The 24282-nt window shown below is 37.7% G+C and overlaps 2 protein-coding genes across 3 annotated transcripts in view; one reads left to right on the top strand and one right to left on the bottom strand.

The window, feature by feature from the left end:
• The window catches only part of LOC306870714 (ADP-ribosylation factor-like protein 15), a 110631-nt gene that overhangs the window by 86126 nt on the left and 223 nt on the right, over positions 1-24282 (bottom strand). For both annotated transcript variants that reach the window (XM_079418143.1, XM_079418142.1), the window contains exon 2: positions 20819-20949. In XM_079418143.1, coding sequence (XP_079274269.1) covers positions 20819-20872 — 54 coding nt within the window. In that variant the 5' untranslated portion in view covers positions 20873-20949. The remainder of the gene's footprint in view (positions 1-20818; positions 20950-24282) is intronic.
• LOC306870716 (heat shock protein beta-3-like) lies at positions 22993-23445 on the top strand (the record flags this gene model as incomplete). Its single annotated transcript, XM_079418145.1, has 1 exon — positions 22993-23445. The coding sequence occupies one exon, from the start codon at positions 22993-22995 to the stop codon at positions 23443-23445; it is 453 nt and encodes a 150-aa protein (XP_079274271.1).

Raw genomic sequence — 24282 nt, forward strand, 5'->3', positions numbered from 1 at the left:
TATAATATTTTTTGATAAATATTTTACTAATGACAATTTTATGGTTATGATTGTACAATCAGTATATATACTACAAACACGTTTTCCATTTTTATCACAGAATAAGGCAGAACATATATTTTATAGCTTCTGTTCTGTAATTAATGCTGTCAATTACCACTGTATAATTCATATTTATTACCTGGAGAAGACTTGAAAAACACGCATAAACCATATTGTCTTCACTTTTCATTAGTTGAGTTTTATGCTTGTTATTCAGCTTAGCTACAGCGATAGCGGGATGCCTGTCAAAAGTTACTATTACTTCTCATACGAGTCCGTTTTGGACTTTCTGCGCGAGAGCGCCCTCCGGCTTCGTGTATGAATGAAACATACAGTGAGAGTGTTCAGCGCTCCGTGATGTTCACATCGTTTTGGATGCGAATAAAACGTATCCAAAACGATGTGACTATCTTTTCTCTTTTAATTTAAATCTAGATTTATTCACATTGGCCCTTGAAAACCATTACTTTAACACACTTGACTAAGGCCCCGTCCACACGAAGACGCGTTTCCCTGTATACGCATAAATTTTTTACTGTATAGGCGTTTCGTCCACACGAAACCGGCGTTTTCGAAGAGTGAAACCGATCATTTTTGAAACCGGGTCCCAGGGTGGATAAATTTGAAAACGCCGTTTTCATGTTTTCGTGGTGGACGGCGAATCCGTATATTTTCTGAAACGATGAAGTCATCAGCCCACGTCTCGCCCCTAATCTGACACCACTACGTCACATAATAGCGACAACAACAACAATGTCAGACTACATACCTGTGTTCGTGCTGCAGAACCTACTGAGCTCATTAGTTTTATTAAAGCAAAATCTTCTGCTTTGTGTGTTAGTTTGTATTCAGCGCGCAAGGTTTACGCACATGGTCCAAGTCTTCTCAGTTTTTTTGTGTATCTCTGTGGCAGAATTACAGCGCCACATATTGGTCTGGCATGTGTACTACATTGTTTTCAGTGATTCCGTGTGGACACAGATATTTCCTGAGACGACTCCGTGTTTACGGAATTTGAGGCAAAAAAAAGATCGGATAGGGAGAAATCTGGCTTCGTGTGCACGTAGCCTAAGAAAAAGTGCAGGGGAAGAGGCTGTATTAAAAGTCGGGGGGACACCTCCCCCGCGTATTGCACACCCACGCTACAGGGAGCCACTGCAGAGGGATGAAAGAGCCGCGGGAGCCGCGGGTTGCCGACCCCTGACCTACCCTAACCCTACCCGATACGTTATCTTCAACTTTTTGATTATTTCCTTAATTTTTATTGAAAATAAATGCCTTTCCGATGCGATATGAGATTTGACAAGCACTCCTAAAAAGAAAAGTAAGCATAGAGCCCTGTGTAACAGTATTTTAGATCCCTGCATGAGGTCTTAAAGAGACAGCAGCCTAAATAAACCTGCTGCTGTCTGTCATTACTGACTATTTATACAGTGAAGACTATCCAGTGTTATTTTACAGTTGAATAGATTACAAATTTAATTTGCATCTTGTTTTTGTTCGTGCTATTGATAGCAAATAATAAAATATGGACAAAGTTTCAGAACTCAAAACTTTCTCGTTAGTCTAAAATCAGCTTATATTGAAGCCAGTCTGCCAAAACAACAGGTTGTGGAATGTGCCACTTTATGACGTAATAGTGTGGTTAAACGCCACCTCTGCAGAAGAAGATAAACACCTGCTTCTACATCTCTGCCTGTTTAGCCCCACCCACCAATTTGTGCATGTAGTGTAAATAAGAGAGAGACAAACACAAGCCAACGCACAAACCAAATGATAAAGATGGCTCCAAAGACAACAAGACGCTGTGCAGTGCTTAGGAAAAAAATATTAGGAAAAGGTGGATAAACTTTATTTTTAATGAATTTCCCGACCACATCAGTAAGAACTTGTTCCTTTGTTCACTCCATTATACTGTGGATTCATTTACAAACAAGGAACAATTCGACATCGGATTTTCAGAAAAATTGAAACTAAAAGATTATGCTGTGCCGACTATAATGATTCAGACATTAAAGGGTTATTCCACCCGAAAATTGAAAATTTTGTCTTTATTTTATTTTTATGAAAAGCATCGTACGCTCTTCTGTGTCAGCTGCGCCACACGGATACGTCTTCTACGTGTATTTACACTTTAAAAGACCAACTGTGTTAAATAAACTCTTGTGTACTCTGAGAAAAAAAGTTTCTGTATTGTGTAATGTTCAGTGTTGTTCAGGGACGGCCTATTTGAAGTCATGCTATTGTTCAGCAAGCCAAATCCTTCCCAGTCTCTCCTCAGATGACCCAGAATTTGAGTGAAAAATAAAGGAAATATTTGAGCCTCTAGGAACACATTATCTTGAAAACGCATTCGGTGAAGCTGATACCATCTCAAATCCTAATCTAATATTAAAACGCAATACCCATATCCATCTTAAAACTAGCTTCAAAAGAAAAAGGGATTTGATTTCGGTGTAAATCTAGTGCAAATAAAAGGTTGTTATTGCAGTGAAGAGCGCCAAACTCACATCTGAAGGTTGGTCTGCAGCCTTCCTGTAACACCGCAACCTCCGATGGCTCATCCACTTCTTTTAAAACATTTACAAAAGTTTAAAAGCAAATCAAAAGTCCCTAACAGTTTCAGGCCTAATATTTTAAACTCTGCGACACAAGAGCATGCTCATTCCCATGGACTTCTTTGTGCAGGGTTCGGCAACTTGAATGGGCCTTCATTAAGAGGAGTTTGCATCAACAGTTAATTATGCAAATGGCCATAACCCTTTCATGCGCTAGCAGGTTCCGGCTAGATCCCTTCACCTTTCATTGCTGTCCCACAAAAAAAAACAGCCCAAACACTGTACTCCTGAGACATTTAACATACATTCCCCTCTTACAACTCCTACTCGGTGTGCTTATTTCCAACTCTTTCCAAATGCCACATCGACTCTTCGGGGTGGGGGGCTATAATGGCAGTCATTGTGGCTTCTAAGCCCCAAACAGCATTTTTCCATCAAAGACCCTGCGAAAGACTCTTGCTGGGTGCAGCTGAATGGCCGCTATAAGTTCCCCCCACCCTCCTCATGGAGAGATGATGGCCTGAACTCATCTAAGGGACCAAAATAGTCAATTAGGCAAAAATGCATGACAACCAATTTTGTCATTGTTTCAGTGATGGTAACGACAGGCCTCACCAGCAGACATCAGATGTCTGTGCTTGTTTCAAAGGCCAAAGCTAATGAGAATTCACAGGGACAGTTCTGACATTCACCTTTATTTTCTCATCAACTGTCAGAGTTTGTCTGTTAAACTGCTACAAAGATTTAATGACCATCACCTATTCTTTTAGCTTCCACTAAAGTGGGTTTATAATATCCATCTGAATCTGAATGTTTAAAATGGTTTGATATCTTCAAAAAGTACATAAATAGAAAAGAATAAAAACAGGTTCATACAGCTTAAAAAATACAAAAATACAAATTCTACCAGTTTCTAGGGTTTTTTTGAAGGGGGGGGGGGGGGGGGGGGTTGGGGGGGGTCTGTGATTTTGAATTTTTTTCCAGGATTCTTTGATGAATACAAATTTTAAAAGAAGAGGATTTATTTAAAGCCAAAATCTTATAATCGGATGCCAAAATCTTATCATCTGATGCCACTGATGATAGCAAGACGATTAATATTATTTTTATTATTATTAATATTATCAGACTAGTAATATCTAATTAATATTAGGGCTTATTTGTTCCATTATATTTCTTTTTCCGCGTTTGCATGTTATAAACAATCACACATGATTATGTTGAGCTTATGAATGCAATGGCCAATCAGAGGCGTTCAGATGAATCATCGCTTAAACGGCGATGAACAGAGTTTTGTTGTTCAGTGCACGCTGACTGACTTCTGACTCACAAATTCTCTCATCATAAACAACTAAGTGCAGATGTACATGCGATATAAGTACAAGAGATTTATTCATCATATAATGTAAACAGCTTCACTGATTGTAATGGGAGTGTTGTTTTAAGTGCATAAACTCGAGCTAGACTGAAGTCATTGATGATGTCTTTTGATAATGTAAATGTTCTTTGCTCGTTTTCTGTAGCTGCGGTTTGAATAACTGAGAAAATGTAAGAATTATAATTAGTAACTTACAATGTTTCTATTAAACTGTTATCATGTTAAATTCAGTCTTATTAAAAATATTAGGATGGTTTTAGCCTTACGCTGGAGTTGGTTCATTTTCCGGCAATGAAACTAAATATGTAAATAGTAAATTAAATAAATTAGCATGATAATATTAGCCGTTTCTCAAATGGAAGGCTGCATCCTTCGGAGGTTGCATTTGTAGGCTGCATACATCATCAAGCCTGGTTTATTTCAGTTAACTGAGCATTGCATACGCGATTCAAAAGCATATTACAACAACTTACACTAAAAGTCCCCCTGTAGTCAAATATTTTATCCCTTAAAACTTATCTTTGATCATCAAAATGACATATTTAAATGTTTTTTTCTTGTGAAAATAATTTTCTCATGCCTTAAAATAGCTTGAATGTAACTCAACACCCTTGCTTCATTTACTATACGCTGATCTATGAATATGCAAATTAGCCCTGCCTCCACTCAGTCGCAGCAGCCAGCGCCTCCTGATCCTTGGATAATGACTGATAAAACTATGTTTTTACTAGCGGACAACTACAGTGAATACTGTAACATTCGTTAAAGTTACTTACTTGACGATGTTGTGTCCTCAAAATGCCGTTAAGACTGAATGCAGCCGTTTGTGATTCTTGATTCGCGCCCGAGAGCATATGCGTGTGAAGTGCAGACGCCGATGAGGGAGAGATGGGACTCCGGGCTACTTTTGCACTGTTGCCGCGGGTTGTAATGCAAGTTAGCGGTTCTAAATTCACATTAAACCACGGCTCTAATTTATGTTTGGTTTTGTGCTGGTATCGGTATATTTTGCATGCTAGTGATAAGAATCGATCCCTTGACGTGATTGGTTATTGGTTTGTGACGTAGCAACCCGAGGGCTGTTTCAAACTGCATTTCTGGGAGTGCCATTGGGAAACTACAGTTTTAAGGAGAAAATACTCAGCAATGGTGTTGATTAATGGATTGGCACATGGTTTGTCTAAAAGCATATTAAAAACACCACATAGACAAATAAACAACATAAACTTGTTTTTCACTACAGGGGGACTTTAACTAAGAATAATGGTCAAATTTATAACTGTTAATATTCTAAAATAAGGTCTTCTTTATGGCGCATGCAGCCTACAAATGCGACCTCCGGCGGATGGAGCCTTCCATTTGAGAAACGGTCATCGTGTATCGGCGATCTCACAGGCTGACGCAGTATTTCTGCTACATTCATTCAGCTGTGGCGAGCCGCCACACCAAAAATCATCCCCGCCACGGCCGCAGCTTCTCAGTAACATCATGATGCCGCTCGCTCAGTCAGGTAATTAGCAGAGATCACAGAGCAGGACTTGAATTTCGGTGCGGTTTTGTGGCTATTAATAATAATTCTACTCATTCCCGCAGGTTTCGTGCTCATAACGCGATGACAGATGACACAATGTATCATTTGCACGTGCTTTTGAGTCTTGCTCATTTAAACTGAAAGAGAACTCACACGCACGCTCTCTTATAGACCATTTTCTGTGAGCCCACAGATCGCGATAAACAGAGTGACAGCTTTTAAAAATTATTAAGGGAGTTTGCAAATGTGATATTGATTTAATACAACAGTTCAATAAACAAGAAGTTAATATTAAGTGACTTACGTTGTCTGAATATAACACTACTGCCTGATTTTGTGCCATTTCATCAAGAAAAATAGTTACAAATAAAGTAACAGCTGAGCCGCGGTGCATCTCTAAAAGCAAACACAGCGGTGTTTCATTCATGAATGAACTGCATGTTTAAACAAATCTAGTGAGTCAGTGATTCCTGATTACCCATTCATAAAGACAGTCACTTGCTTCATTCCTGAATGAATCAGCTGTTCGAACAAATCAATTGAATGAATGATTCAGTGATAAAATCAGTGACATACCACCACCTGCTGGCAGTTTTATTTTTAAAGTATAATTTCAGTTATTTAAATCATTTAATATTTCTATATTCAACATTTTATATTTAAAACAATCTCAACATGAATTTATTAATTTAACTGTAAATATGCCACCTCTGAGCCTGCTTAAACGTACCTACAAGCCACTTTTATGTTCTTCTGTGCCACTAATTTTTTTATTAATACTAATTTCATGTGATTGCTAACTTATTTGCATTATTCTACTTCTTATATTGTTTAAATTAGAAATTCTAAAAAGCTTATAAATTTTTGAATTTGACATAGATAATATACTTTTAATAAAATTAGAAAAATGCCAAATGTAAAAAGGAAATGCCTCTGTAAATCACTTTAAGGAGTCAAATAACACATTGTATTAGGAAGGCTAATTTTTTATCAGAATTTTTGATTATTGATCAGAAGGTACTCCTAATTTTTTTAGGAGAGCCCTGTGTAACAGTATTTTAGATCCCTGCATGAGGTCTTAAAGAGACAGCAGCCTAAATAAACCTGCTGCTGTCTGTCATTACTGTCTATTTATACAGTGAAGACTATCCAGTGTTATCATACAGGTGAATAGATTATTACAAATTTAATTTGTATCTTGTTTTTGTTCGTGCTATTGATTGTCATTAATTTATTCGTTCATATTTTATTATTTACTATTTACTTGTCTTTTTTAGTTATAATAAATTCAATTCTGAGTGGACGTGATTCTTGGGTGGAGAGGGGCATGGCCATGGGAAATAGCCCTGCCACCACAGCTGGAAAAAATCCTAGAGGAAACACTGTGACAATATGAAAATTCAGTATATCGCCCCACACCACTGTGTGTAGGATGTTGCACAACCAAGAGTGTTGAGGGTTTAACTTTAAATTATTTTCTGATAAACAAGAGAGACAGGCTCCAGTAAGTAACTTCAGCAGCTGCCAAATCAATCAAACTCTGTCATCTGTTCATATGTGACCGTACCTCAGGGTGAGGAGGGGGTCAGCTTAACAGTTTCCTTCAAGTTCATTTAATTCAAAAAGTTTAGTTACAGTTTTGTTCTATTGTTTAAGTTTTTATGGTCTATATACAAAACAGTGTAGTTTTCAGTTCATTAAACTCCACTTAAAAATATCAAGGAAAAATCAAGTCAAATCAAATCAACTGTTACTCAAGCTTGTCTTTATCAGATCATTTTAGGTAATGTATATTAAAAACATACTTTTAAATAATTAAATAAACTTGTTGGGTAATCATAAACTGTATGTGACCTACACAACAAACAAACTTACCATCACATACAGCACATCTTGTGTGTTTACATTAAACAGATCACCAAAAAGTAAATAAATAAAAAGTGTTAATATTATAGCAGATCAGAACATGGGCCTCAAAAACAGGGTCCTGTATTTATGTTGACCCACACTAAGTCTACAGAGAATTCCACAGCCTCCACAGAGAGAGACCAATCAAAAAAGCCCTGTGTTGTTTGCACACCACATTTGTTTCTGGAGCCCCTTTGTTTGTTATTTTATTTTTCTTGATTTTTTTTGGACCCCTCATTTCAGAAACAACAATCTCAACACTTATGTAATAGTAAACTCAAACCAGATTCAGGAACCCCACTGCCAAGCCCACCCATCTCAAGCTGGAACTCATGGCTTTCCCTCAGCATTAAGACACATTCAGACACTCCAGATTGAATGAAGAACAGGAACAGCTGTTTTCAAGGCATGGCACACACAGGAGATTTCAAATTTGAATATGTATGAAAGTCATAAATGTCTCAGGAAGGATTAAGTCTGATTTAATAGCTTTTTGAACTTCACTGACCTGAAAAGGAATGATTGGCCATCTAGCAGCAGAGTCATTCTGCCACTTAGTGGTCACCATTAACACATACAACCCATAACGCATACAACCGATTATATAACTCTGAGGGGTTCAAACATAAATGAGTTTATACTCATATACTCTCATTTCTGCCAATATATGGATCAATGATTTTGATGACATCACCCTGCACTTCAACTTCTCATCAAACTTTCTGTCCAATAAAATGCTGTCAAGAATCTGAAGTGTCCCGCCACTAAACTATAAATAGACACTGAAGCTGCACCTTACATCAGTCACTTGTTCACAGAATTGATATTTTTTGTACGGTGAATGGCATGTAGTGGACTACATAGGGCAGGGCTCCAAACTGCGACTAAAATGGTCGCATTTGCGACCAAAAATATTAATTTGCGAGTGAAGTTTTTGTCGCCACTGGCGACTATATATAATTTGCATGAAAGGACTTTTTTCCCGATTGTTTTGCGCTCACATCTTTTGTTATGTTCACATATTAAACTTACATAAGACGATGCGCATCAAAGTTTTACTGGAAAAGAGTTTCAAACAGTCCTCGTCTCTGCCGCACACAGTCTGCTGAACGCAGTGAGAGAGACCTGAAAGGTGATAATATAAACACCAGTACCCAGTATGGGAAGCCATTCAAACCAAAAGTGGGACGAGACAGCGGGGTTTTACAGAGCTCGCGCCGCGCTGACATGTCATCTGCGCGGTTCAATGGTCCGAGCCGCGCGGCCTATTCGTCAGCGCAGCGCGGACGTGTTTCCTAGCGACACCCAATGGGCAGCGCGGCGCGAACAATCCTCACCAGCGCTGCGCTGACCAATCTAAACAGATACAAGTTCATTTGGCGCCACTCAATTACATTTTACCCATAAACGTTTATGTATTAATGTAAATGAGTGAGGTAAAATGGCTAGGCGCATTGTAGAAACAATTTTAACTACTCCTGACATTTTGAATAGAATTGAGGAGGCTCTAGGGGACAGAGACATTCATTCAGAAAATGAGAGACGAAGACTTTAACCGTTTGCCACAAACCAGACCCATTCCAGTTCGCACGTAACTTCAGTGGTGAGGCCTCACGGGGAACTGTAAACATGAGAAGAAGGTAAAATAGTGAATAACAATGTATATGCTATTCTTCTAGCAAAGTATTTGCATTTAGTCATAGACATAGTTACACAAGTGCACAATTGCACAGGTGGTCCCTTCATTAGAGAAGTGTGTCTATTGACCTCCCCGGAAACCACAGTTGTACCAAAGGGAATGGCTAGAGTCCAACTCCTAAATAATGGTTAATAACCAGGTCAATAGACACACTTCTCTAATGAAGGGACCACCTGTGTTTCTTTGGCACCTAAAGGAAATAAGAAAATGCAATTGTGCACTTGCATTTTCATTATCTAATTCAGAAATAACATATCTTACTTCAGGCAGTTAAATACTCAATTATAGGCTAACTATGTCTATGACTAAATGCAAATACTTTGCTAGACGAATAGCATATACATTGTTATTCACTATTTTACCTTCTTCTCATGTTTACAGTTCCCCGTGAGGCCTCACCACTGAAGTTACGTGCGAACTGGAATGGGTCTGGTTTGTGGCAAACGGTTAAAAAGTCTTCGTCTCTCATTTTCTGAATGAATGTCTCTGTCCCCTAGAGCCTCCTCAATTCTATTCAAAATGTCAGGAGTAGTTAAAATTGTTTCTACAATGCGCCTAGCCATTTTACCTCACTCATTTACATTAATAATAGCAGAGGTTTATGGGTAAAATGTAATTGAGTGGCGCCAAATGAACTTGTATCTGTTTAGATTGGTCAGCGCAGCGCTGGTGAGGATTGTTCGCGCCGCGCTGCCCATTGGGTGTCGCTAGGAAACACGTCCGCGCTGCGCTGACGAATAGGCCGCGCGGCTCGGACCATTGAACCGCGCAGATGACATGTCAGCGCGGCGCGAGCTCTGTAAACCCCCGCTGTCTCGTCCCACTTTTGGTCCGGATCGCGCGAGCGGAGAGTATCGCACTTAATGCTCAGGCGCGATCTCTTTAGCACCTCAGTTAAAGCAGCAAGTGAACCCATTATATATTTCCATTTACTACTATAGTATGAAATGAACATGATCAAAAGGTAGGCAATAAGAAAACCTATAGTACAACTTACTGAAATGTTTTATGTAAAAGCTCATTCAGTGTTTCAAACTGAGGAAATGTATAAAGCTTGTAAACATTGCATTGTAATACATTTACCTCAGAATAACCACTCAGTGTCCATAAACTCATCAGTCAGCTAGAAAAATAACTATAAAGAGGAGCGTTTTGCTATATTTATGCGCTGTTGCATATTCATATTTTTACTTATTCTGTTGTACATGATTCAACTCCTCCTATAAAATTGCATTTTACTAATGAAGAAAAACAGACTGAATGTGTGAAAGACGTGACAACATTTATAGGATGCACTGCACTCAGTTGCCAAGTGATGCTTATGGTCCATGATATTGGTACAGATTCTGTGTAACGAACAATTTTTTGTGACTGTATATTTCAAGTTGTAAAAGACATTTAATTCACACTTTAAGTGAACCTTAGTCCCCCGGTCGACCTGATCATCTACAAGATGGATTAAAATGCTGATAAAGCCTAGAAAAGATAAGACATAAACACATGACAAAAAGATTGAAATGTTAAAATAGGGGGGGGAAATAAAATGATAATAAAATAAGCCACTTTTATTCTGTGGCACCTAAAAAAATAATTTGGCGCCTAAGTTTTTCTTTTATAGGAGCCAATGGCTCCTTACTCGATTTTTTTGTCTGGAGCCCTGTAGGGGATTTTATAGCAATATGGATGTGATTGTGGCTGTCATAACCTGTTAAATGCGACTTTACCAAGCTCAACGGCTCTAACCCCAAGCTGTGATATAAACAAACACTATTGGGTATTTAAAAAAGGGGGCAGGGTTGCTCGATATGTCTCACCCTGTCTTCCTATTTCAGTTAAAATGATGACACAAACACACAGAATAATGCTGCTTGTTTGAAAGCACTTCTATGGACATTGAATACATAATTCAGTATTACATGGTGTTCCAACTTAAATGTGTGTTGGCAGTATGTGTAAACAACCACCCTATAATGTTAAAAATCCACCTAAAGCTTTTTTTTTAATCCCCACAAATCATAAGCACTTCTCAGATCGAGCCATCCACAGATTCTGAGCATAAGTGACGTCAATTTGCACAGGCTCCCGCCATGACTGTTGACGGACACTGCCGTTTTAGCATAAGCTAAAAGCTGGAAACAGTCTGCCATTGTTTCAATGACAGATCAGGTGTAGACAAGAATGTCTCCAAAGCAATTGAGGTGTTTTGTTGTTGGATGTAATAATGAAAATAGCAGCCGCCATTTGTTCCCAACATCTGAGCCACTGAAGATGCAGTGGATTACTTTTTTTTTTTTTTTGAAGAGAATACATCCCCCGATCTACCTAAATACATTTATGTTTGTGCAAATAATTTTACACCAGACTGCTTTGTAAATGAGGGTCAATAGAAAGCAGATTTTGCTAAAAAGTTATTCCTAAAGGATGGATTGGTACCAATTGTTCATGATCCAGCTTCACCTCCAGAAGTTTTTGACAAAGAGCTGTTTTTGACAAAGTAAAATTTGTGTTGTTTTACACTGTTTTAAAAAAATGTTAACCAAAGTATGTTATAGACTTTTCCAGAAGACCCTAAAGAATCATACCAACTGGTGGGAAATGGGCATCCGATGTCCCCTTTAAAAACTGAAATGTTGCATTGGCAACTACACAAAAATACAAGTTTAGGCACAAAAAACTAAAATAAATCTAAAGCTAAATCTAAATATAAATATAAGTATTGTATTGTATTTTCAACTTGGTCTTTTAGTGACATTGCTGGTTGAAAGAAGGCAGGGTGTGATGGAGAATGGTATCATGAAACAATGCAAATCAGAATAGCCATTAGGCACAATAATATCCAACAATAATATTAGGAGTTTATACTAACTTATTTCTTCCCATAATACTTTGCTTGATTTTCAGACAAAAGATTTCCAGAGAAACTCTTCCCTTTCAGAGAATATTCATCTTCAATAAAAACGGAATTACTCTTAGTGAAATGGAAAATACCAACAAAGTCATATAAAATCTGCCGGATTGAAAAAACAACTGGACTCACTGAAAAGACATACTGAAAGACTTTAAATTTTAGTCTCTGGTACAAAACAATTGTTTCAAGCTTTTAAAAGACATTCAGACACTCAGTGTGGCACATCTGCATTGCAGTGCCCGCATTTCAACATGGCAAACTTCATTGATGTACGAAATAATACAGAGTGCTAACTGGGGAGGTCTAAATGGGTCAGAACTAATTTTCCAATCCTGACTCATCCACCATTCAACACATTGGTAAGTGTTTGGCATTCAGTCTTGCTGATTTGGACTGCTTCAACAAAAGTGGACTGGAAAGAATATTCCCAGACCTCATAAAAAGCCAATTTAACGTAATCTTTGATCTGACATACAAAATAAATATTTTCTGTTAAAGAGATGTGTGCACCCATGTGTGTGACTTCTTTCTGTGCAACATCAAAGTATTTTTCGCTCATACAGTGTAACTTAATAGGCTCAAACTGTTTGTTTGCCTTTGATTTCGCGCAGCCTGCAACCTGGCCTGCATGAATCCAGTGGTTCTCCCGGTTCCACATCGCGATGAAGCTGAACAAGGAAAGCGGGGAAGTACTAGGGATAGAGATCGACCGATATATCGATTTACCGTTATTTTTCCCGATATTTAAGCATTTTTCCATAATCGGATATCGGTTTTGTAATATCGGATTCACCGATAAACACCGCCATCTTGTGGACGTTTTGAGAATTGCGCGCAGGATCGCAATTGCAGCGCATCTGAGGGGAGACGAGACAACAACAACAGCGTGCAGGTACTTGATTTGCTGTAGTTAGTAAACTATTTCATATTACAGTCATTAATGCACAAATTAGATGTATTACATAAATGCCTGATATGTAGTTTATGCAACTTGGCTCTAAGAAATATGATAAATAAGATACTGTCAAGCCCTGTCCCTATAAAGATATAACTTTGCCTGAAATAACACAGCCATGAATCAGCGCATGTTGGAAATAAAAGCGCTGAATTTAATTCTCTCTCTGTTGTCTATATGCTCATCATTAGTCTCGTGAAGACGATTGCAGTTCACTCAGCGGTTGATGCTCAAGAAATGCTCAGCACGGCCACTGCATGTAACTTTTAACAAGATTCACTTTTTTGAAGCACCCTAAATTGTATTAACACTTACTATATAACCATTATTTCGTTTATAAACATCTACATTAATACAACTCTATGGAAATTCTCTGCAATCGATCGCAGTTTGAGTAGCCTATAGTTCTGTGTAAATGCATAGATTTACACAGAACTATAGGCTGCGATCAAAATGGTCATTTTTTACGAGTTAAAATTTGACGTGGTCGCATTTGTACGAGTGCATGGTCTGCGCTGCTCCAAAGCGTCTTCATACAGCGCGCGCTACCAGCCGCAGCACATTATAGCAGGAGTCAGATTTCACTGATCACGTGAAGAAAGGTGCTTTCAGCGCGAGCGCTTCGTGGGTAGAGCCTGGTTTATACTCGGCGCGTCAGCACGAGCGCGAAGGTGCGCGTCGCGGAAGGAGCGCAACGGAGGATTTTGTTTTCAAACTAAAGTAAAAGACTTTCTTAAACCAGAGAATGTGAACATGCTGGTGTTCTTGTAGAAAAAACATGCAAGTCCTGTCAGCGACAGCCAGTTTAGTTTGACTTTTCTTTTTGTTTTCGTTTTGAGAAGCTTGTTATCTTTGCTGTTTACTTCACGTTACGCTATGGAGGCTTTCCTTAATTTAAAAAAAAATATTAATATTTATTTGCTGCCTCAGAGTTTGCTAAACATTCTGTAATATACTCCTATATAATACAGCATGTGATGTGTCCTGTGCCATGCCTCCTCTTATTCGTTTTTGTTGATAAATGTTATGTAAGCTAGTTTGTCATTTTCAATGTACTGTTTTATTGTTGCTGTGCTTTTTAATTAAGAATAACAATGAATCCATCTTTTGTTTTAGTCTTAAAAAGTGAAAGGTGTATAGATATAAGCAAAACAAACAATTATCTTTTCTTGTAAAATGTGACACCAAGATCGCAAATTTGAAAGTGAACGCGCACGAAAAAAGAAATTCCTGTTCACAAAATTTAAATCACAAATAATACAGAAGAAAAAGAACGAGTTGAATGTTGAACACTTTCGTTACCATATAACTATAAACTATGATAAAAGTTCATCAGCATGCATTGATTAATCAAATGTTGTAGCAAAAACAAAAAACAAATTGCAACCAAATTATGTGCTCGTGCGACCAACTGAGAAAGTTAGTAGCAAAAGTGAGATCAGTGGGAAGAATGAGTCTAGAGCCCTGCATAAAAGACTGCTAATTCTCAAAACATTTTTTGTTAAGATGACTGAAAGGAGGAAAAAACCAAAGTGAAGTATGGACTTACTTCACACAGTCATTTATTTACTTTATAACAGTAAATAAATATCGGTTCTGCATATCGGTTATCGGGCACATAAACATGCAAATAATTGGTAACGGTATCGGTTATAAAAAATCAATATCGGTCGGTCACTAACTAGGGATGTGCAGGACTAAACGGTACAGCTCCTACTAGTCGACACTGAAAACAATAGTCGATTACACGAGAGAAAACAAAAAAAACAAAAAACATGATGATTTTATCATTCAAATTGCCATCATTTTAATGTTACATTTAAAACATTTTAAATAACAAGTTAAAATAAAACTTTTGAAAAAGAAAATAAAAATATTTAAATATATAAATATTTTTAAAAGCGTATCTGGGCAGAAACTAAATTTTTACCTCAGACCTCTCATGCGTTTTCTTCATGTCAGTTGCGGCGAGCTCAAAATGACCACGCAAAAGACCAGCAAGGTGTGGGATTTTTTTTAATTAGAAGGAGATGGAAAAGTTGTGTAAACTGTGTAATGTCAAATTGGCTTACAATAACTCTACTGGAGCGATGCGTAATCTTATTCAATACAGGCACACATGCGTTAGCCGATCTGAATAAATAAGCTATGCACTGGTTTATGTTTAGCAGAATTCATTGAGGGATTTGACAGTGTAATTCAAAGATTTAAGTATTTCAAGTGTATGCTGTTATATAGACACACGCACATTTTGGGGTTTTTTTGCCATTTTTTGGGGGTTTCTAGCTTTTAGACTAGTCGACTAGTCAGATACAAAACTTCCGTTTAAACGACAATCAAATTAGTCGTAGCGCACATCCCTAGGAAGTACAAGTAAATTCTTTGCTGTATGCAATGGGCAAGGATGCCGAAGCGATATTCGGATCATTTACGTTTGCTGAAGCTTCACATGCAAATAATTACGAATTTAATGAACATTTCGTGCCCAGAAAGAATGTTATTCACGAGAGAGCCTGTTTTCACCAGCATACACAGAGACCGGGAGAGACTGTTGAGGCTTTTGTAAGATGCCTCTATGAACTGGCCAAATACTGCGAGTTTGGTGCGAGCAAAGAGAAACAAATACGGGACAGAGTTGTCGTTGGGATTGCAGATCGTGACATTTCCCAGAAGTTACAAATGGAACCCTAGCTGACACTGGACAAAGCGGTCCAGATCACCTGGCAGTCGGAGCTCATCAAGATGCAAAATGCGAGCGGTAGAGCGGCCGCTGAAGTGAGCGCTGTACAGCACGGACGTCACAAAAGCTCAAAGCGCTTTACGGGTCCACCGAAAAAGCAAAAGGGTGGTGAGAGAAAACAAATCATAGACTGCACACGTTGTAATCACACACAAAATGAGGTGTAGGAGATGCAATAAACTGGGACATTTTGCAATTGCACGTAAAACAAAGAATGTCAAAGATCTTGTAGTGTGTGATAGTGAAAATAGTGATGCATTTTTCCTCAGGTCTACTGCAGAGGACAGATGGTGCATTACTCAGCTTATTCAGGGCAGGTCGATCAAATTCAAAATTGATACCGGGGCTAACATCACCATCATGTCACACTCAGTGTTTGAGAGCTTACAAGAGCACCCCCGCTGGTCAAAACAAGTATAAATGTGTGGAGTCCTGTGGGAAAAGTAACTTGCATTTTGAATTTTCGTCAACGATGGGCCATTTGTCGGCCAAATTCGCGCTCAGAAACGCAGATGATTCCCCTACGATATTGAACGTGATATTGCGTAGCTTGTCAGTGAACTACCGCTCTGTGTATTAAATGCTGCTCCATTTGAAAACAGGTGATGGAGATTTATTAATAATCACAGAACCCTATTCGGTACCAAATGTCAATACCTAAGGGGTTAATCTCGTTAACGTCAGTGAGCCAATAAGCCTGCAGCACTAGGTGTATTCGACTAGAAGTGGCGTGGCGCAGATCGATCAATGTTTGACATCCGCAAGAGCGATTTGAAAGTGTACAGAGCAGTCTGCTCTCTATAGCTCTCGTGGTACTAAAATACACCAATCGGTCCGCACAGTCGGCCCAATCGGAGTTCCGATCATATGCAGATGTCCGTTCATACTACACGACCGAATGTTACGTGACCATTCATGCACACTGTAGCATCATGCTACATAAGACAATAAGATTTAATTTCAGCTTTTACTCAAAACTCACTACAAACACAGAGTGTTTGTAATAACTTCCCATTGCCGTCTAATGTGTTTGTAATGTTACTTAAATACACTGCCCTCCAAAAGCTTGGAAACACCCCAACCTTCCGACAAGGCAATGACCCCAAGCACACTTCCAAGCTGTGCAAATCCTATTTGGAGAGGAAACAGTCAGCTGGCATCACGTCTGTCATGGAATGGCCTCCCCAATCACCCAACCGCAACCCAATTGAGCTACTATGGAAGAAACTGGACCGTGATGTCCGTAAGAAGTGTTCAACCAATGTTAAACCTGCGTGTTTTGTGGCTTTTAGTCCATGTGTGTCAGCAATGTAATAGTACACTCCTAAAAGTTGCCAACATTTACTTTAAAATGAGCAGAAAACGGGCCAAAATATTTGACTAAAAATATTAGTAATTATATTTAACAAGTCTAGCTTTAGACTCTTACTGTATAACAAACCTAGAAGTTACAGGATGATAGTTATAGTTATCGGTTATAGTTAATGAAATGGCACCACCAAGTGGTTCCCATACAGGAAGTATTTAAGAGGTCATACAAATTTTGAATCAATCACAGTGCAACACTGGGACTGGCATTAGATATTATGCCTATATTTTTTTTTTATTTGTTTATACTGTGATTAAGTCCAGATTCAAGCTTTAACAATGCTGTAAATATTAACATTACAATTGCAAGACTCTCTTTTTGATACACGTCTGTTTACAGATTCTACAAGAATATCATCCAAAAAATTAAGCTGTAAAATATTTCAAGGGATAGTTCACCCGAAAAATGAAAATCTGATATCATTTACTGTCATTATTTACACAAATGAAACTATTTTGAGAAATTGTCTTGTGATTTTTTTAAAATCATAAAATAGACATCTATAGCCCAATTACTGTCCGAATTGGGCTATAGATGTCTATTTTATTATTTAAAAAAAAAAAAATCACAAGACAATTTCTCAAAATATTTTCATGTAAAAACTCATGGATTCGGATGGTGATTTATTAACAGTGGAGGAGCCAGTTCTGTGATCCTACCAACCCGGGAACACACTGCTCACGTGGCCAGACACATGATTGTCTGCTGTAAATAAAAGGAATTTTATTTACAAATTTATTCTAATTATTGTGTAAAATGTATTTTCAAAAATACTTATTATTATGTAAAATGTATTCATATTATTCCAAGCATATTTTATAATATATAATCTTTTTTATTGTTTGGTTAATTAAATCTCCTGTTTAAAATTAGGAAAATAGTTATACGTGATGTAATTATGTTTATATAGTTATGTTTATAGTTATGCTCGAGTCGAGAGTGCTCAAAAAGGGTTTAAACACTGAATTTTGAATCGATTTCTTCTCATAAACTCAGAGATGTGAATTCGTATGGCAATTAAATTACCACCTGATCTTGGTGTTTGCCAAAAAACAGTAGGTAATTCAGCTGGGGATTTTTACTGGGGGAGTGAGATATAAACACAGACATTCTGGATTCGGACAGCAATTAAATCACAGACTACCCCCTGTAAATGGTGAAAATCACTTACATCCCCATGAGAAACAATTACCATCCAAATAGGGCTTATGGCAACCAAACCTGTTTGGTTACCAACATTACCAGCAAGTAAATCATGAGGAAATTTTCATTTTTGGGTGAACTGCCCCTTTAAGTCAATGTTGAAACCCTGACAATATCAACTGTACTAACCTTTTAGTGTTGTTGGGCATTGATGCAGCTCATTTCATAACATTCCTGTTCCCGATATCCTGATAACCAACCGGAAATATAATGTCTAATTACTGCTTTGTGTTTTTGAACAATCTGAGCCCAGCATTCTCAGAGCCTTCTCAGCAATAGGGGTGTAAGAAAATATCAATACACGTGAGTATCGCGATATTTTATTTGGCGATACTGTATCATTCTCCAAAACAGAATATCGATATTTAAAAAAAAAAAAAAATCATACAAGATTCATGGCAGTTGTTTCGTTTTGAGTTCATATCCCGACCGCTAGTCTTCATCTCTGAACTTAAACAGTGACAGGAAATACTAGCATCAGGGCACTCCACTAATGTTAGCATTAATATAGTTCACTGCCAGTAATGGAGGATGAAAGAATTGTTCCAGTTCTCGTTTCGGTGTACAAAGCTGAAGTGTGGCACCATTTGGACTTTTGAAATCCAAGTTGAAAAGTTCTGATAAAGTTTAACATCTGTATTTATTTGATTATTTTACAATTGTTTTGTTTTCTTTAGGAATCCTGCAAGCACTTTATTTTTCATTGATATTAAGCAGATGTCAGTTTTTGTTCAGATCAAATGTTTGACATTGCATGTCACAATAGTAAACTTAAACTGTGAACCTTTAAAGTAGAGTCTAAAAATATATATATTTTTATCTTTTTATAAAATACATTTTATACATGCATTTAACTAAAGAATCATGCAAGCACTTGAATATTTCCCCCTTTACTCGTACTGCACAAAAAGTGGTTCAATAATGTTGAATGTTATAGGGACTGATTATTGAAAATGCAGATCCCAGTGTATTCTGCAGTGTGTTGGTTAAAAAAAAAATATTTATTTATTTTTTGCTAAGGTTTGCATATGGTGGTGTGTTCTTGATGGCAGCTTTCCTAAAAAATATATATCCTATTCCTAAAATAAGAAATATCCCAATATATCGCCTTGCTTACAGTATCGTAATGTATCGCAATATATCGTATCACAGCCCCTGTATCGTGATACGTATCGTATCGCCAGATTCTTGCCAATACACAGCCCTACTCAGCAAACCTAATGAATGCAAACATTGTTGCTGTCAGTCAAACTATCAGCACAAAGGCCACCTGAAATGGAACAAATGGGCACTTAACACACATCTCATTTGTATTCTGTACAGGAAAACTGTGCTTCTAATAACAGTGAACAAAGGTTAACCATCTCATGAACACTAGAAAAAAAATAAGCAATAGAGTTCTGTCACAAAACGTTTTGTGTAAATAAGTACATGTCAGATTGAACAAACACACATGCAGTTGCATGTGTAAACGCACATATCCACATGCAAAACTGGAAATGAAAGAGGGTAGGGTGTTTAGAGTGAGGGGCCTGATAACCGATTGCCACGTGCCACAATTTTAGACCAGGACTAAAATAGAAGGCATGTGATTTTTCCCTCCATTGCAGTCTCAATAAAGGTCCTACAGCACACTAATGAGACGCAATAAAACCTTCACCCTCACAAGCACACACACCACATCCACACAAGGCCACACACCCGATGCTTTCCAATTCTTATTGTGCTGACTGCCCTGAAAATGTAAGCTCTACAATAAACCTGTATGAATTTATTTTCTTCTGATGAACACAACGGTAGGGCATTAACACTGAAAGGATATTTAATATTATCTACAATATACATAATTTATGTGAGGGTGTGACCTTGCACCAAAGCAGATCATCATGTACCATCGCTGCTGCCAGGTATCACATAAATATTCCTGTGCTCCCATCCTTTCATGTTATTAACATGAACCTTCAAAGACATAATCCAACAGAAATTACTTAATTTTCTACGAGTTAAACAAAACAGCACAATATGGCACATCTCAGTAGTAGGTAACTTAAACTGGAAGACTAGATAAATGCTGAAAGACCTCAAGTCATAACAAAGAACATTTTACAATAGGATTAGAGTTTGGGTTTTTTTCTACCATATAAGGTTCCTCTGTGACTTCTAATAGAAAAGCACAAAAGTTAACCTGAGGGTTAACTGCCGAAAACACCTGCTACACTACTCCCTGGGGATGAACACACACTTATATTCACCACAGTTTAATCATTTTTGAACTGCAACCAGCTCATGAAAGCTGTCGAACATGACTCTGTGGCCAAACATATAGATCTACATGTGAAAACTTCTATAGTGCTCGCATTGCGTATATTGTTGACTATGGACACCTGTAGCTTCAGATAGCCTGTTGCATTATTACACAACATAATTCCTCCAAAACAAGTTTGGACAAACATCTAAATAACTAATATAAAAGAAAGGCACCAACCGGTGCATGCATAAAATGTACGGAGACGTTTGGTCAGCTTACCGTGTAAAAGCCAATCCTACACAGGGCTATTGAGAGCTGAATGTGTTCTGACATCGTCCCCAGCAACAGCGTTACCCCAGACAACAAACAAGCCGAGCCAGAGTAACTGGATGAGGACAGGAGGAGGGCGGCTTTGAAGAGGGAACACAGAAAGACACTATACGAAGACAGAGAATCAATGGTTCTTCCTCAAATAAAAGGAGGGAGAAAATAGGAAACAGTTCTGTTCATTCTCCATTCATAAATAAACAAGAGCTAGAGGTGGGTAAATACTCGAGAAGAGAGAGAGAGAGAGAGAGAGAGAGAGAGAGGAAGACAACAACTAAAGGGCATTAGTAGAGCGCAGTCTCAAGAGATTATCAGCTCAGTGACTCGTACTGCAAAATAAAACTGCTAATTGGATTAGTTAATTTTACACACCTACACACAATAAATTATATAGAATAATTGTAAAAATTTGAAGACTGTCAGTAATGCACTTAAACTTGAGTGAAATAATCACATTATATATTCTTAATGTTAAATGTATTAACAGTTCTCTCTTACCTTTATTAAGAAAGGAAGTGCTGATGATCATAGGGACAATAATAGTGATAATTATGAATTCCTCTGTGAGATACAAACTCAGAAAGAGAGTGAGAACAGTACAAGTTGAAAGCTGATAACATTATCAAAGCATGCTGCTGGTGTGTCAAATAATGCAGCAGTTTATTAAGGTCTCAAATGTTCACCATTACGTGAACATACATTTGATTTTAGTCTTTTCATTCACATAAAAGTTGAATTATGGAATCTATTTGACCTCTATACCAGAATCAGACAATAAAGAAATTCATACTTTTTTTTAATTGATCAAAAGAGGCAATTAAAACATTTTATATGGTAACATTACAAACATTTCTATTTTAAATAATTGCTAATAATTTTGGATTCAAACAAACATGAAAAAAGTATCATGGTTTCCACAAAAATATTTTTTTTATAATAGTAACAAATTAGTAATAATCGTTTTTTTTCAACTTTTTCTTATTATCAAATCAGCATGTTAGAATGATTTCTGAAGGAACTTTGGAAAAGGCAAAAAAAGACTTCTTTCATAAACAACCCTAAACAATTGAACAGTAATGTACACTCCCAAACAAGCATACAAATGCAAAGACCAAACACATATACTGTAACCCAGGCCTATGTAACTCATGTGTTCAGCCTGTATGAAATTTTCAGTGGCCCTTTGTTACCAATTAACTATGGCAAAACAAATGTCCAGCTTCTATATGTACTCATAATAAACATCCACAAGGTGGCAGCATTGATTTATCATTCAAATCTGTTTGTAAACACAGTTTACATTTACATTTATTCATTTAGCTGACGCAAGCGACTTACAATTGCTATATATGTCAGAGGTCGCACGCCTCTGGAGCAACTAGGGGTTAAGTGTCTTGCTCAGGGACACATTGGTGTCTCACAGTGGATTCGAACCCGGGTCTCTCACACCAAAGGCATATCCACTGCGCCATCACCACCCCTGACCAGTTTACAGAACAAAAACTATGGTATTCTCTTTGTCAGCATGCCAAAATCATATGCAAAATATTTTTAACCTTTAAATATAATTTTCTCCTTAAAAATAATACCAGTCCTTTAAAGTCCATGTCTATTTTAATACATTTAAAAATGCAATGTATTCCTGTGACAGTAAAGCTGAATTTTCTACAGCCATTACTCCAGTCTTCAATGTCACATGATCCTTCGGAAATCATTCCAATATGCTGATGTGCTGCTAAAGAAACATGTATTATTTTTATTATCATAATAATGCTGAAAACCATTTTGTTGCTTAATATTTTTGTCAAAACTATGATACATTTAGTAACATTATAATGCATTATTACTGTCACTTTTGATCAGTTCTTTGTGTCCTTGCTGTATTAAAATGTCTAAAAAAAAAAACTTGAAAAACATAATGTGTCATGCTTGTTAAGTACAAGCTTTCTACACAGTAATATGAAGATATCAGTTCTCTTTGCCTGCTCTAAAAATGGACCGCCCCATCCCTTGCGCAGAAACCTAAGCAGAGGACTGTCTTTTAATAGCTTTGGTTGGTCCTACTGGCATTGCTCTAATTCACATTCACTACACAAAAAGCCAAGGGAACCTCTGCGCCCAGTGTCATGGCAGGAGAGGGGATCACTGTTTCCCACTGGATAGCAAGCCCTGTGCGCTACCAGGAGCACTTCAAAACCAGGAATCTTGCTGAATGCACTGAAGATCATCGACTGTTTGCCTTGCCAGGACCTGAATGTCTGCCGGTTAAAATGGACACTGAGGGGGGTCAAGCAGACAGTGAGGACGAGGATTCAGGAGAGCCATTATTTCAAGTCCTGCTGGACGTGACTCAGTTTAAACCAGAGGACATCCTCATACAGGTCTTTGAAGGGTGGCTGCTTATTAGAGGTCGGCATGGGGTGAGGATGGACGAGCATGGGTTTGTGTCACGAAGTTTCACCAGACATTATCAGCTGCCTGACCGTCAGCTCCAGGCGGGTGACCTCAAAGCCATGCTGTGTCATGATGGAATACTAGTGGTGGAGACCACGGACCGATGGTGGCCAGCTTGTGATTAAGAAAACACAGTGACTTAACACCATTCATCATGTTAGTTGAACATTGTTGTTGTGATCAGTTAGCCGGTAAAGCATTCACATTCTTTGCTGTTGTATGACAATTTCGCCTTGTTTTGGGTGTCCCCAGATCTAATAATCAGCTTGATTGCTTGCATAATGCTTAGTCGAAAAAATTAAATTTTCTAATAAGTAAAAAAGACTCTTATCTGTTCATATTTCTATGACCTAAAGTAATTAAAAAACGGCATCAAGCCCAAAATAGTTCCCTTGCATGAATGTGATCAAACTTTATGATTACATCTCATTATGTCATTCTGCAATCACGTGCCAAAACCATAATGCAGAGTTACTGTAGGTTTAAGAATTGTTTGACAAACCTGTTACAAAAAGTACAAAAAGTAAACATGCCGGCTGGCATGATCTCATAATACAGTTAAAAACATAGAAATTCATTCTTTAAAGAAGTTTTAATGTTTCTTGTGTCATACTGCACTTTGATCGCACATATATAAAAGAAGATGATAAAATGTCTTCAAAATCGCTTATATGAAAGAGATTCGCCTACACAGTGATGTCCGAATCGTGAACTATTTGTTCTTTTGAATCGGATCTTTTAGTGAATCGGTTGAATCTATTCACAAACCGCTCTGAATGAATATGCCTGAATCGACAAGGAGAATCTATTTTGGCTATGACCAATTCGTAATAAGTGAGTTGACAGCCATTTGAAGCAGGGATTAGAAACAAAATGTATTTCCGTTTCTTTTAGTTTTAAGCAGGAACAGTATTTTACCCTACATTACGAAATAAAACTGAAGACAGATAGATAAGGAGCAC

Source organism: Barbus barbus (genome assembly GCF_936440315.1).
Source record: "Barbus barbus genome assembly, chromosome: 6".
In the NCBI taxonomy this organism is placed as follows: Eukaryota; Metazoa; Chordata; class Actinopteri; order Cypriniformes; family Cyprinidae; genus Barbus; species Barbus barbus.